Below are 14981 nucleotides of genomic sequence, written 5' to 3'. Positions count from 1 at the left end.
ATGTTTAGAAGAACTTAATTCTGCCCCCCCCCCCCCCCCCCCCCCCCCCCACACACAATAATTTCCAAGCAGGCGCTTAGTGTTGAGATTTAAAAAATTAAATATGAATCAATGTTAAATATCAATCAATTCCAGGATAACCGTCTAATCAACAGAACTGTAACATCCACATCACATCAAATGTGAACGGCACAGATATCTGATATCTGATATATGTTCCATTTTTTACAATCAAATATTGGCCTCAGGTATCCGTTTAACACACGCAGCAGTTTCGTGTTTGTAACTGAATTAAGGAGATTGAGTTTCACAAACTCAGACTTTAAAGCATCGGCGGCTGGAAGGAGGGAGCTGGTCACTGCTGACGGAGCGGTCCTGACAAAGTGACAGTCAGCTGGATGTCGACAAGCAGCAGTCGAAGAAGACATTATGGCACACAGTGAATTATTGATAAACTGGCATCGTAAAGGTTGATCTATGATATAATGATATAAATGGGTTGGGTAAAATATTGAGAAAGAACCTCTCTATATTTAAAATGCCACATAATAGAAGAAGAGTTATATTATTAATTATTATTACTTATGTTGGAAATCTATTTCATTATCGTGGAAAGAAACGGTTCAGTTATTCTCTGATCAGTCGTCAAAGTTCTTACCGTGAGACTCTTTTCCCAGTTTTAATTTTAGGATGGAAAGAGCTGTCAGTTTCTATTCGCTTTAGCTTTGAAAGAACTACGCATGGGAAGAGTGTTTTGTGAAAATGTTGACTCGATGTGTGAAGGCTTGTTGGTGTTTTGTGTCTTTGTTTTTTGATACGTTTCCTTAATTGGTTTCAATGCTGTTGTTTCTATTTCAATTTATTTTTCGTGGGGTTGGTGGAGAGTATAGATTATTCGGATTGGACGTTTCAATGTGTGTGTGGCTGCCACAATATGTTTTCATTTGATATATCTTAATGATATCAAGGATGACATATGACCTACGAATAAGAGAGCGAAAACTTTCCCCTCTCAGCATAACGCACAACAGCATCATAAAACACACCCTCTTATTAAACGACCACAAAGTTGAATCAACACCTCTGTAGAAAAGCTGTCGACAGAAACATTATGGAACGGTGCACGACTGCTTTTAGGAAAAAATGTTATTATTTTGAATGACGTAAAGAAGGTCAAGAGGTGTGTGTGTGTGTGTGTGTGTGTGTGTGTGAGCGAGAGACCAGGAAGTCAGCGTCGTCAGGTTACAAAACATCTGCAGACTGCTGTTGTGGTAAAAAGGGAGAAGGAGGGTTTCTTGGGGGGGGGGGGGGGGGGGTTACCATGGTAACCCCTCCTCGGCTGCTGGGGGTGATGATGTAATGTTACCCATTGCCCTGTTTCTGGGCTCCTCTTTGCTCGTCCTCCCCACCGACACAAACGTACAGTATATCGCTGCATGCACGTAATGTTTAGTGGGGTAGAGGAGATAAATAACGTGAAACAAAGGAAGTGCACAGACTGTGCATGACCCAACGTTTGCAGTAAGATAAGAGAGCAGTCTAATCTTTTTAAGACCTCTGACTGATGCTTGTAATTTCAAAAGAATCCAGTGCACTTAAGATAAAACAACCCTCTTTTCTTCTACTCTGCATTCCTTTATCTTTGCCATAATCACATAATCGCAGCTCCCTGCTGCACTCAAATCCCTGTGTGTGTGTGTGTGTGTGTGTGTGTGTGTGTGTGTGTGTGTGTGTGTGTGTGTGCTCTGTGCATCATGAAAAGACAGAAGGCAGGAGAGTAAAAAGGGCATTTTACAGTAATCAGATAGCAGCTGTAGAGGACGATTCCTGCCACATGAGGGGGCCGATCAACTGCTGAGCTTGAAAGGAAACGGACAAAGGCAACAATAACAGATAAAACACTTCATTCTCAGCTCATAGAAATATCACAGATTGAAAATATACATCAGGCAACATGAAATTCCTCCTCCAACAATATGAGACATGGAGCTAAAAGCAATTCTGTGACTAGTTTGTTTGACATTTTGGCCCAAACGCAAAGCAACAACAGCCTCATACATCAGCTTGTAAAGGCAACTACTGACATTTTATTTAAATCAGTTGTTTTCTACTTTCATTTCTCCACCTAAAAAAATAATATCAGCGGTATAAATTTCTGAACCCAGTCCCTTCATTCAGTTCCAACAAGTGCACAGATGCTGACCCAGAACCAGCAGCTTGCGATTTGTCTTCATGTGTGCTGTTGCATAGCATGAGGAGAGCAGGAGAGAGCGAGGCGTGTGTTCAGGCTGCAGCTTCACATCTCTGGCTGAACAGCTCCTCCACCACCTTTGGGTCGGCCAGGGTCGAAAGGTCGCCCAGGTCCTTCTCGTTGCGGGCGATCTGCCGAAGGATCCGCCTCATGATCTTCCCTAAAGTGGATCCAGAGTCAGAGAAGACAGATGTTACTGAGGAGGAGAGAGGAGGAGGAGGAGGAGGAGGAGGAGGAGGAGGACGTTGGTTTTTAAGAGGTGTTGAGCCGTTTACCTGAGCGAGTCTTCGGGAGCGCCGGAGCATTCTGAATGAAGTCTGGCGTGGCGATTGGTCCGATTTTCTCTCTCACTGACAAAAGAATACAGAGAAGGAATCAGTGCAGAGCAGAATATAGATGGTCCTGACTGAAAATAAAGATAACATGTTAAAACGGACTGCTTTCATTCACAGGTGTTTGTATGAGCATGACAGCTAGTTTGTGAACAATCTGAGCTTTATTGTTCACCATATTTTTCTAATGTTTTTAATTGTGCATTGTTGTGTACAGCTACACACTCCTGTACAAAGCTGTATTCTGATATAGGCTTATATAGTATTTCCCTCCCTGGATCAATAAAGTGGTACGTTATCTTATTTGAGAGGAAGAACATCTGCAAATGCAACTGATGTCTCATTATCAATTGTTCAATTTGGAAAATCTACATATTTGAGATACAATTTACATCACTTTGACTGGATTTCTTCCTTTAACCCTCAAGGGAACCGTCCCCTGTGTCGGAGCCTCACCCAGTCTCTTGAGCTCCTCCACCAGTTTGTGGTTGAACTCCCTGCTGTTTTTGAGGGTGACGAAGCAGTACAGACACTCTCCCTTCACCTTGTGAGGCCGACTCACTACAGCAGCCTCCGCCACGGCCGGGTGCTGCGTCAGAGCCGCCTCCACCTCCGCTGTGCTCATCAGGTGGCCTGAAAGACACAAAGAACAACAAGGTAGTAATAATACATAACCGAGCAATGCTTGAAGTGGACACAAATAAGTGGCAGTACTCCCTTTATTCACATGTTAGCGTGTGTATCTGCCGATATCAGCAATCTCTCGCTACTTATTCCTGTTTATTTATTATTTCTTTAAGCATGTTCGACTGTGTCGGTCATATTAGTTGTGATTTTATTATACTTTGGCTATGCATCTATAAGTTAAAGTGCTTTCCTGTGTTGTTTGTAGCCTAAATGTCACCCTATGATATACTGGGATGCCTTCAGACTGGAATCAACACCAGCCAGTCAGACAGGCAGGTTAGCATGCAGAGCTGAGACATGCGAGCTATTCATTCAGGTTTTAGGAGCAGGATGCTTGAACTCATAATGCAGCCGGATAAAGACACGCATACTGAATATCTACAGTGAACAAAAGACTGTTTTTAGTTTTGTAATAACCTTTTCTTGATGGTTTTGAGAAGCAGCTGTGTTATCAGACAGTAACACAGTACAGTACCTGACACATTCAGCATGTCGTCTATTCTTCCTGTGATCCAGTAATAGCCGTCTTTGTCCCGCCTGCAGCCTGCGAGAGGAGAAAACAAGTAACATATTAATCAAGTACATGTTTTGGAATTAGCATATAGTCTGCGTTGCAGGTTTGTGAGCTTGAGTATCCAGACAGAAGACGTAATAGAGGTTTTTGAGACTTACCATCACCAGTTACATAGAAGCCAGGGAACTTCTTGAAGTAGGTGTTCTCGAAGCGTTCGTGGTTTCTGTACACAGTGCGCATTATTCCAGGCCAGGGCCTCCTGAATACCTGTAACAAATGTATTAATTATCAGTTACACATACAGGACATATTGTTTTTTAAGCTTAAAGCCTTTGAATGTTTATGATTTACTTTGCTGTCTACTGTGTGTATCTGTTGTTCTGGGCAGCGAACTGCTGCACACGGTTTCCCTCACAGAGATAAATAAAGTTGAATTGAATTGATACTTACGAGATAACCCTCGCCCTCGCCTTCCAGTTCCTCTCCGTGTTCGTTGAGGATTGTGGGCTCTACTCCGAAGAAAGGAAAGGTCTGAAACATGAGATGTGGATTTAATGTGAGATAACTGTGTTCTCCCATTGAACAGCTCCTGTATGTTTCTTTCCATTCATAGTCTGGATCACAATCTAAAGCCAAATAGAAACGTTGCATCTCCTGCATTGGTTTAGTCCAACCCTTCCTTACCAGCATGATTTGTATTGATGAAACTCATCGGAGAAGATGTTAGTGTGTTTAAGATTTACATCAAAATATTATGAGGTAACCAATGTTGTTACTTACAGCAGAGCCTGGTTTCAGCGGCGTGGCAGCAGGCAGAGGAGTCAAAACATGACCTCCCTATAGAGAAATAAATTAATATTTAAAGGAACAGGAAACTGTACCTGTGGCTTAATATTGGTGTGATTCATGTTTATTGTTTTGCCATCAACTTATTGTTGTTATTGCACTGTTGTGCTGTTTGGTCACAGAGAAAAACAGGTCCAAATAGGGTTTCTGCTCCTCCTGGGCGTCCCCTTTGACGTGCAATTGACAGTTATTAGATTAATTGTACATCTGTGAACTGTTGGACAGTATAAGACTGTTGCAAGTGTACATTTGGGGGGGGGTTTCTCCTTAAAATGTCCCCAGATTATATTCAGTCAGAGTTCAGCACAAATAAACTTTTCATTTGGTTTCTTGTTGGTTGGACCTTGCGACCCACAAAACAGGTTTTTGCCGTTTAAAAATATAAAAATTTGTGGTGATTCTTAGTCGTTATATGATGTTTACAGTAACATCAACTGCTTTACACAGTTCATCACATGTATTATTATATACATATCAAAGAAACATGATTCTAAATCCAGTCTCCTGTACATTTAGAGTAATTCTCCTGAATCTGAACGAAACAACATTTGGACTGAATTGTTTTTCAACCCTCTAAACATGATTTTGATGTATAACTGAATGCCAGCTGAGCACTTACGGTCTCTGTCTGCCAGAAAGTGTCGACCACGGGACACCTGCCCTGACCGACGACCTCGTGGTACCACTGCCACGCCTCCGGGTTGATCGGCTCACCAACAGTACCCAGAATCCTCAGGCTGGAGAGGTCATACCTGGAGGAGGCAGGTGAGAAAACGTCCCTCAGATATCTTCTATATTTCATCATTATGTTGTACTGACGCACTGCTCTGTGACTCTTGTAGTATGTTAACTTTATTTGTTGTTTGGCCTTACAGGTCATGTGTTGTTTTTGTATGCTGGTTGTGTCTCTTGAGAAATATAGATCTTGATCCTAATGAGATCATCTGATGGGATAACGTTACATATTAATCTGTGATGTTAAATATATTCCACGAGTTCCACTTTCTGCCATATCTACTACTACAAATTACTGATTTGCTGTTTCTAAGACATAAGTGCTAAATTATGCACTTTTATTCTGGCAACTGACATTTGTTATCAGCTTCACCGGTGATGTTTTACATGTTTAGTGTTGATGTTTTGAATTAAAGCAATAGTTTGATATTTGGGGAAATATGCTTATTTTCTATCTATAGCTTTTGGTTAGCTTAGGTCTGTCTGGAGCTAACAAGCCTTCCAGCGCCCCTAAATTAGTTTAAGCTGTACAAAAACCGAGGTGGAAAGATGACAAGTCGTGTTGTGACTTCCTGGCGTCTGGTTTATTTTCACTTTATTTACACTATTCCTTTTATTTTTCCTTTTACCATTTTCTGCCATAAAACTCAATAAGAGCTGCTGCATTGGGAAATGTCTGGTTGATGGTTGTCAGCTGAAAGGAAGATACTTAATCAGTGTCTGTTTTCAAGTCCTTTAGGGTTGTTGTTGCCAAGCACTTATGTTGCACTGACAAGCTGGTGAAAATTCTGACTGGTTTATTTTTTTAAAGCTTCTTATCTTTGAAGTGACAGATTAAGACGTTGAGTTTTCCATTTATCCGTTATATTCCGTTTATCGTTTATTGTCGTATTTTTAGAAATAATGGGTTTAAAGTAATTCTTCTCCACCAAAATGATCACTTGAAAATGAATTACTCACAAATCACCTTGAACTCTTAGAGCATGAGACTGTTTATGCGGAAGTGTTTTAGATGGTATGGTTTTAGCGAAGATGCATGTGTTTGGGACAGATTATATTGCACAAGTTGTATGAGAGTTTGTAAACAGATGTTTTGACATGTTTTCTTCTGTTGTTAAACGCGGCCCGCATTTACTTCAATTCACCAAGACTTTAATGGTCATTGGGTGAAGTATTCCTTTTAGGATTCTTGTGAATTTAGTGTTGAAAATGTATGACAAAGGGATGTTCACACTGTGTGAACGATGATGTGAGTGATACCGTTTGCTTTTTCACATCACCTCCGAGGAGTTTGTCACATTAGAAGTGAGAACAGACGTCTTAAAGATGTGCATCTACATGTGAGAACTGTTGTAAAAATACAAGCAAAGATCACATACAAGCTGTGTTTTGAAAGTCAAACTACTGCGTTAGCCTCTGGAAGTTTTTTCTGAGCTGCTCTGGCATTCAGAGGATGCAGCCTCTTACTTCTGCAGCGGTTCCCGTCCGTACTTCATCAGCAGGCGGATGGCTGTGGGAGCTGTGTAGAACTTGGTCACTTTGTACTTCTCAATGATCTCCCAGAACCGGCCGACATGAGGGTGAACTGGGATACCTTCAAACTGGAGAAAAGAACACATGCATCTTAAATAAGCTCTTAAATTGGGCCTCTATGTCTTCTAATGGATCTGTGAGGATTTTTAATACGATAAAAGTCTCTTTGAGACTCACCAGGACGCTAGTGGCGCCGTTTGCAAGTGGGCCGTAGGTGATGTAGGAGTGGCCGGTGATCCAGCCGATGTCGGCGGTGCACCAGTACACGTCATCGTGGTGATGGTCGAAAACGTACTTGAAGGTCAGCGACGTGTAAAGTAGATACCCGGCAACAGTGTGGAGAACACCCTGTACGGTACACAAGCACAGAAACATGAATGAGGAGGCGATGGGTCAGCACGAAGACAGCAGACAGCAAAAATAATGGGGCTGGTGTGTGTGTGTGTGTGTATGTGAGAGACAAAGACGCAGATCATTTCCTATTATCTGATGATCTGAATCCTGTGTTTTATGTAATAATAACATGTGTACACAAAATACAAACGCAATTGTGATGCTTTCAACTTTCTAGGGATGCATTTATGCTTCTGAGAAAAGCATTACTTCCCACTGTTTTACAGCAGAGACAAAATATTATGTGAAAGACGGCACAGTTAACACCATCAGACTCTTATCAGAGTAGAAAATAAGATGCTGCGATTTCAAAGAAACATTTAAATGCAGAAAATCGCAGATTTCCTGCGCTACTCTGTGTGTTTCTACAATATAAAACTGGTTTCATTGCACATCGTTCATCTTACCTTGGGTTTGCCGGTGGAGCCGCTGGTGTAGAGGATAAACAGCGGATCCTCAGCATCCAGCCACTCGGGTTCACACTCTTCAGGAGAGTCTCTCATCACGTCATCCCACCACACGTCACAGTCTGAGTCCCAGGGGGTCTGAACGCATCAGAACAAGGAACAAATGCAAGATATAAAATCACTCATTATAACAACTTGAATAATTTGCAAAATACAGGTGATAACAGACCATTTAAATTATAAACTGACATGTAATTTATTATATAATTTTTTCTTGTCCAAGCATGTGTTTTTTAGTGATATCAAACCAAAACATGAGACGGTACTTTTTAAAGCATATCTACCTGTAGTTTGTTGCATGCAGCTCCGCTTTTTGTCCTGAGCGCATGGTGCTTGATGACGAGGCATTTAGTGACACTAGATGACGCTCTGTGAAAAGAAACAAATTAATTAAAAAAAACCACCAAAAGTCATCAAGTTTAATTTGACATCTCATGTCAGTATATAGATGAAACATCTCAGAGGACTTTACAATAGGAGCAAAATACAACACCTTTGACCCTTGATTCGTATAAGTAAAGACTCTAAAAACAGGAAATAAAGTTAGAAACCTTGGGAAGAGCAACAGAGGAGGGATCCCTTTTAAAACGCATTATCAGAAATGTGAAATGAGAAAATGAATAATAATATTAAGTAGAAAGGTTGAATAGTTCCAGGAAAACTCTGTATTATATGGAAAATGTGAGATTTTGATTGAAAGAATTGTACTTTTGTTTTGCCACGAGGCTTTGGTGTAACAGACAACATCACGATATGTTTTATTTTTTAAACGATACACCTGCACCCCCGATCACACATCCCTCCCCGGCTCATGTTGCTATGGGACACAAGCAGTTTGGGCTTTCCTGAATGATCTGAGCTTCCCATGTTGCCCGGCAACCCCGAAATGTGGAAACTGGGCAGTGTGTTTCCTCAACGTCCTTGATATCAGCTGATAGGTCTGTGTGTGTGTGTGTGTGTGTGTGTGTGTGTGTGTGGGGTGAGTCATATGCCAGCGGTTGAGTCCATTACCAGCAGCTAGTGTAAATAAGGGCGGTTGCTGAGAACCGAGAAACTTGTTGGCCTTTCAGCAGGACCTACTTTTCCCTGCACTTCTCCAGAGCCTCGTCTGCAATCTGTTTCAGGTTGATCAGCTTCTCTCCTCTGTAAACACCATCTGTACGTCACAAAGGGACGGAGAGACAGCTGATGAGCGGTGTGAACCATCAGGGAGAGGGTATTTAAACACTGAGTGTCTTTACAAACTGGAAAACCATCTTTACAGTCCCTGAGCGCTACAACACATCACATCCTGATGCTGCTCTGTTGGCTGACATGCGCCTTATCTGGGCTGTCGGACACACCTGCTGTCACCAGGACGCTGCTCTGGGCATCCACGATCCTCTCACACAGAGACTCGGAGGAGAAACCTGCAAACTGAGCAAGAGAAGATAAAAGTTATGGCCTTCAGGGGTAATTCTGGTTTGTAACAGCTTGGGTCTTACTGTCATGGTTTTGTCCATCAGGTTGTAAACAAGAAAACAGCTTTGTCTGATTACCTAAACCTCTCAATTTAAACGAGACAATCGATCTGTAAACTTTGATTGACGATCAATTGATTGATTCGAATAATTAAAAGAAGAATATTTCTGAAACACCTTTCAAAACATTTCTAAAGTACAATAAAAGCAGCACACATTTAAAACACAAAGAGAATTAATTTAACTAAAAGCCAAAAACAAAACTAAATGAAAGTGTCATAAAACAAACATACATGTAGAACATATTTGTCTTTGGTATCATTGTAGTCATTTTATGTTAATTTGTGGTCATTGTGAGCCTCTTCCTGGTTGGTACGTGCCTTTTTGAGTGACATTTTGTAGGTGAAGTCTAGAGGGGCCCCTTACGCTGTTCATCCCGGGGCCGGTGCTCGGTAGGCCCGTTCAGTAATCCATCCCTTGATTCTTCGTCTCACAAACTAAAAGTTGCATTCATATATTAACCACACCCATGACTTTATGTTTCTTCTCTACTTGCTGTTACACTATATTTTAGATTTGACCATTATTCCTGGATTAATACACGGTTTAATACACGGTGGCTGCTGTCTGACGCATGCTGTTCTCTCTCTTTACCGTGTATAGCAAAGTCACCTTGTTCAATCTTACATAATAAACCAGACCTTGATAATAATTCTTTTATCGGATTGTCATCTGCTGTGTCCACCGCCAGACGTTTGTGTTCTGGCCAAGTTTAATAGTTCAGAGTGTAACGTTTCTGGGTTGATGACAGCATTATGAATCAGGACACTGAGGACTCTGGACGCAGCAAAATGTCACTGCATGACTGGCATTGACTGTCCTGTCTGGCTCCATCTATGATTTAATTTCATGCCAAGCTTCATTTATGATTTAATATTAACAGTCACATGAGATTTCAAGAGGCTGGAGTTGTACCGGAGATCCTTATGTTGCCAGGTGATGTTGATATCAAGTATAATAAAAAAATTAAAAAACTGGAAAATGTTCAACAGTGACCAAGCACAGACATGGTCACTCACACCTTAGCCTGCCAGAAACAGGCCTTTGCAAGTCATAAAGCAAACTCATCTTGGAGCCGCCTGGAGATATTTTTAACAGGGCTACTAACCTTTGCATGGTTGAGGAATGTTGAAACGTTAAAATAGTGTTGGCTTCCTGGCAAAACTTCAAAGACTCTGTCGCCTACCAAAGCTAGACACGGCCTATAAGTGTTTGACCCATATATTGAGTTCATGTGCCCTCAGTGCTGTGTTCACATAGAGAACAGCGGATAGGAGCAGGGCAAACACTGCTGACCTACATGTGGACCGCAAAAAGGAAAATTGACACAGATTGGATACCAGATATGGTTTAAATATTACCATAAAACAATGCTGAGTGTCTCCTGCTTGGAGCGTCATTTTTCATATTAAGAAATAAAATCTTGTTTTCTTTAACCAGCTGACATTAAATGATGCTCCACCTTTATGTAGCAAAACCTACTTGTCTGCTTTTCCAAAATGGGTGAAACAAAAATAATTTGCATGAAAAATTGGATTGTTCATCACACTTCTTACCACAATGGAGTGAATAGCGCCTATCCTTGCACAGGCCAACATAGTGTAGACCAGCTCTGGGATCATGGGAAGGTAGATGGACACCCTGTCTCCCTTTTTTACACCTTGAACACAGAAACAAGCAGATGTGCTGTTTTGGATAACGCAAATCACATCTGGGCTGCTTCTCAACTTAAACCAGCAATGGCAATGTAGCTCTAAGGTGAGTTTCAGCATGTTGCATATGCCAGATCCTATACTGTATGTCTGATGTGCAAAGTGCATTGGGCATACCGCATAGAGCCATATAGTAGCATCTAGTGTGTTGCAGCATGCTGGTTATTATCATTGTGTCCTCGTGATTCTACAAGCTGAAACATGTTGGAATCAAGCAAGCATTCTGGCATGCGTTCGAGTATTTCTTGTTTTACTCAAACTTTGAGCTGCTGAGGGTAATTTCAAAGGATGACGTCATTTTTTGTTGTTGCTACAAACCAATTAATAGTGATGTCATTTTGTTTAGGTCTAAGATTTCTCACCCATTTGCTTGAGGACATTAGCACAACGGCAGACCTGGCTCAGCAGCTGGCGGTAGGTGATGGCCATGTGGTGGTCGGGTGAGTTCCCCTCCCTGAGAGGACAACATACAAGGGAAGAAACACAAACCAAATCTGTTACTGTCATGCAAAACCTGTCTCAGATTATATAAAGTGCTGTCTGTGTGTGTTAATCACATTGTGATCAACTATTTTTTTAAATACTTTCATGGCAGACACAGAAACCCTCCAGATTCAGTGTTTTTTTTTTTTTAAATTACCTTCTCTGAAAACATTATGTTGCCCTGTAGGTTCACAGGGGAGATAACCTGTCCCAACTGGTTGCTGGGTCTATTGCGTTTGGATGTTTGTCAAAGAGATTTTTGGAACGCTACGTGGCACAATGTTTCACATGCCAGCGGTCAGCATATTAGCAGGCCTCTGGTGCGGAACAGAAGCCAAAACCCTCTCAAACCTGGCATCGACCTTATCGCCAATCGATGATGGGGAAATTATTACAAATACAGCAATGAAACGGCACGTCTGAAAGCAGCTGCTATTGATGAAGTGCATGTATTTGATTGTCTTTACTAGTCTTCATATACTGTTGTATGCCTCTTGGCAAATATGTATCAGAACCAACCAAATCAAATGTGGAGTTCCACAGGGGTCAATCGTTGTACCATTTTAAATTAACTGCTTAATGCTCTCGTTAGTTCTGAATATGCATTGTGCAAGGCAGAGGATTGGATGTGATTCCTACATTTACAAAAAGGAAACCCAAGGGTTAAATCTTGATGTGGTCAGGAAATCAGACCTAAATCTGAATGCCCATGTCGGGACAATAACAAGGCAACCTAATATCACCTTAAAATATAGCATGAATTATAGAATTCACCTACAAACAAGATTTAGAAAACGTAATCCACGTCTTTATCTCTGGCAGGCCAGACTGCTGTAATAGGATTTACTCAGGTCTTTGACAGCTGTCGCTCATTCAGAATGCTGCTGCTTAAAATCGAACAAAGACCAAGAAAGCGGAGCACAATACTCCACTTCAAAAAGAACCTTTCACTAATACAACTCAGTAGTAAATGACCAGATGATTTATGAGCGAAATACTTGTGCGACGGTATTCACCCACAGATCCTCTGAGGTCGCCTCTCGTAAAATCCAAACATGGTGAAGCTGCTTTTAGCTGCTGTGCTTATTTCGTATGTTTACCATTGCCTTTAGACTTTGTGCTGTTGTTGTACATGCACCATACATTTCAGTCTTTTATTTATTATGCTCTTTCATTTTCTTGACTTGTTCTTTGATTTTTTCTTTTCGTCTGTATTTGATTTATTTCATGTAATTTATTATTTCAGTCTCAATATCTTATGTGATGCATTCATCCCGTATACATCCATCGGTTTGTTTGCCTTGCCTTATAGAAGTTAATGCATAACTAATAGGAACTGTTTCTTATGACCTTTAACAATTCAAAAGTACATTTAAAAGCAGCTTTTGTCGTTTCACATTCAATAACTTTATACAGGATTTTTCTCTTTATACACGTATTGCATTCAGTGAGACAGAAAATGTTTTTTTTTCGGGTTTTTTTATGCTGAAACTATTTCTTACAAGCACTTGAAAGGGTTAAGAAACCTGTAGAGAATAGATATAAACCCTCTTTATTAAAGCAATGTTTGTGCAAAGGGTGACACTTCAGCCCGGGACACCTGTCATCACAGAGCGCTGAGACCGTTCTCGATTTCGTGCAAATAATAGATGCAGTAACAGAGTCAAAGAAAACGACACAAATCTCACTATGAAATACTTTTTGGTGTCTTATTTTCTTATCGTTATATTTTGCAGTGTCCTACCATTTGAGATAGTTTTGTAAATGTTTGACCAAGATGTGAGCAGCTAAAGCCACATCAGTGAACAATCCATCTGGCCATTTATAACTTCAATATAACCATGGTACTACAGTGGACAGACTGTATTCTCCTCATGTGACGTGCAGAAACCGGTATGACAAACACTTGGGCATATTACATAAGTGCTTCGATGTAGTGCAATCAGCGTTAAGACACTTGTGTGGGCGATGGCTGGTCTCCGCTGTGCCCAGTTTCAATGAACCCCTATTACTGCTGAGGTTGCAGAACCACTATTGTTGTTTGCTAAGCCTCTACTGTTGACAGAGTAAATATGCGCCATAATATGCAGTCAAAACAACATAAAGTAGAGCCTATGAGCTTACATCCAAAATATTGACAATAAAAACAGACTTTTTTTTTTTTACTGTAATAAAACATAGGACTCTTAGAATTTTCTGTAATGCTAGATTTTAAAACGTGTTGTACCCAAATCATATGAACTTGAATCCTGTTGAATGTTCTCTGTTGATTCAGAGGACATAAAATGTAAGCACTGACATTGTGTTGTACTAGCTGAGGTTTGCTTTGGTGCACTGGGGTCGGCACAGGGGACACAACAGTTGCTATTGACTGGAATACGTGGCATCACGCCAAGAAGTATTTTCCATCAAAGTCATCATTCATGGCGGACAGAAACTGTCGCTTACCAGTAATAGGCAACCTTTTCACCAAGATTCCTCTCCCTCACAAGCCTGTCCAGGACATTATAGCACATGTTGGTTTTGGCCCCTTCCATGCATTTCACATAAATGTTCCCTTTTGTCACATCAAAGTTGTACTGCAGCATTGGTCCTGTTGCTGGCTTCTTCCAACAGAACTCATCAGCAATCTCTTTCCAGAAAGCTGAAACAAAGAAATATTTCATGTCAGTGTTACAGGCTGCAGACAGGGCAGATAAACACAGAGAGATACGGCACAGTCAGGCTCAGTGGGAGGTGGAATGCAAGGAAACTCTGCAAGCACTGCACTAAAAATACAGACGTGTTTGACCTACCTTCTGGATTCTCAAGAGATTTCCTGTACAGTGCCAGGTAGGAGTTAAAATCAGGCACATGAGCATCCCCCTTCAGGTCATCAGGAGGGTAGTACATTTTTTCCTGGGATTCAGGAACAACCATTGTGGAAGGACAGATGCCTATATCATCTGAGAGTGAATATAGGTTAATCTGGAGTCACAGCTGATCTGTCTGGATCCTCCTGAGTAAAGTAAGACCGCTACAAGGCCTCTTGTACTGAAGCAACACAATTCAGCATGCAGAGAGACCTACCTCTAATCCCTGAGTTGCAGGCTCACTCAGTCTGCTTAGGGCCAGGGCAGCCAATCGGCCTGCAGGGTGCAACACTCCCACTTTTTCATTGGATGAGCCCCCTCTGGCCTGTTGATGGCATTATTTATCTAAGCAGCAGGATGAATGCTGGGGATTCATGTGGGCATGAGGTGGTTTGATTTGACAGGGTGGGTGATGGGGAGAGGGAGAGAGAGAGAGAGAGAGAGAGAGAGAGAGAGAGAGAAGGGGGGGGGGGGCGTGAGAGAGAGAAAGAGAGAGAGAGGGCAAGAGAAAGAGAGAACAACATTTTGTTCACTGACAGCCATTACACTAAATCCCTGATCCTCAAGGCTTTGCCACAATCCATCACAGACCACCACATAACAATTTTAACCATGATCAAAAATGTATGACATAATAATTTTAATTAGCATTTTAT

The 14981-nt window shown here is 41.3% G+C and overlaps 1 protein-coding gene across 1 annotated transcript; it reads right to left on the bottom strand.

Moving 5' to 3' along the window:
* Positions 1-1887: 1887 nt before the first annotated feature.
* Positions 1888-14506, bottom strand: acss2l (acyl-CoA synthetase short chain family member 2 like). Its single transcript, XM_079173875.1, has 18 exons — positions 14269-14506; positions 13922-14117; positions 11353-11444; positions 10835-10938; positions 9102-9174; positions 8839-8914; positions 8043-8127; positions 7699-7836; positions 7076-7246; positions 6833-6966; positions 5250-5382; positions 4565-4621; positions 4235-4315; positions 3943-4051; positions 3746-3814; positions 3040-3216; positions 2527-2601; positions 1888-2411 (listed from the first exon to the last, which is right to left on the bottom strand). The coding sequence occupies exons 1-18, from the start codon at positions 14390-14392 to the stop codon at positions 2284-2286; spliced, it is 2022 nt and encodes a 673-aa protein (XP_079030001.1). The 5' UTR covers positions 14393-14506; the 3' UTR covers positions 1888-2283.
* Positions 14507-14981: the final 475 nt, after the last annotated feature.

This window comes from Pholis gunnellus, assembly GCF_910591455.1.
Source record: "Pholis gunnellus genome assembly, chromosome: 14".
Taxonomy (NCBI): domain Eukaryota; kingdom Metazoa; phylum Chordata; class Actinopteri; order Perciformes; family Pholidae; genus Pholis; species Pholis gunnellus.
The sequence above is the reverse complement of the archived record's forward strand: the minus strand, read 5'-3'. Positions and strand labels throughout refer to the sequence as shown.

Coding starts and splice junctions, on each gene's coding strand:
- acss2l (XM_079173875.1), bottom strand. CDS start 14,392: ATGGTTGTTCCTGAATCCCAGGAAAAAATGTACTACCCTCCTGATGAC. Junction 10,939..11,352: donor TAATGTCCTCAAGCAAATGG/GTGAGAAATCTT, acceptor TCTGTGTTCAAG/GTGTAAAAAAGGGAGACAGG. Junction 4,316..4,564: donor CGCTGAAACCAGGCTCTGCT/GTAAGTAACAAC, acceptor CTCATGTTTCAG/ACCTTTCCTTTCTTCGGAGT.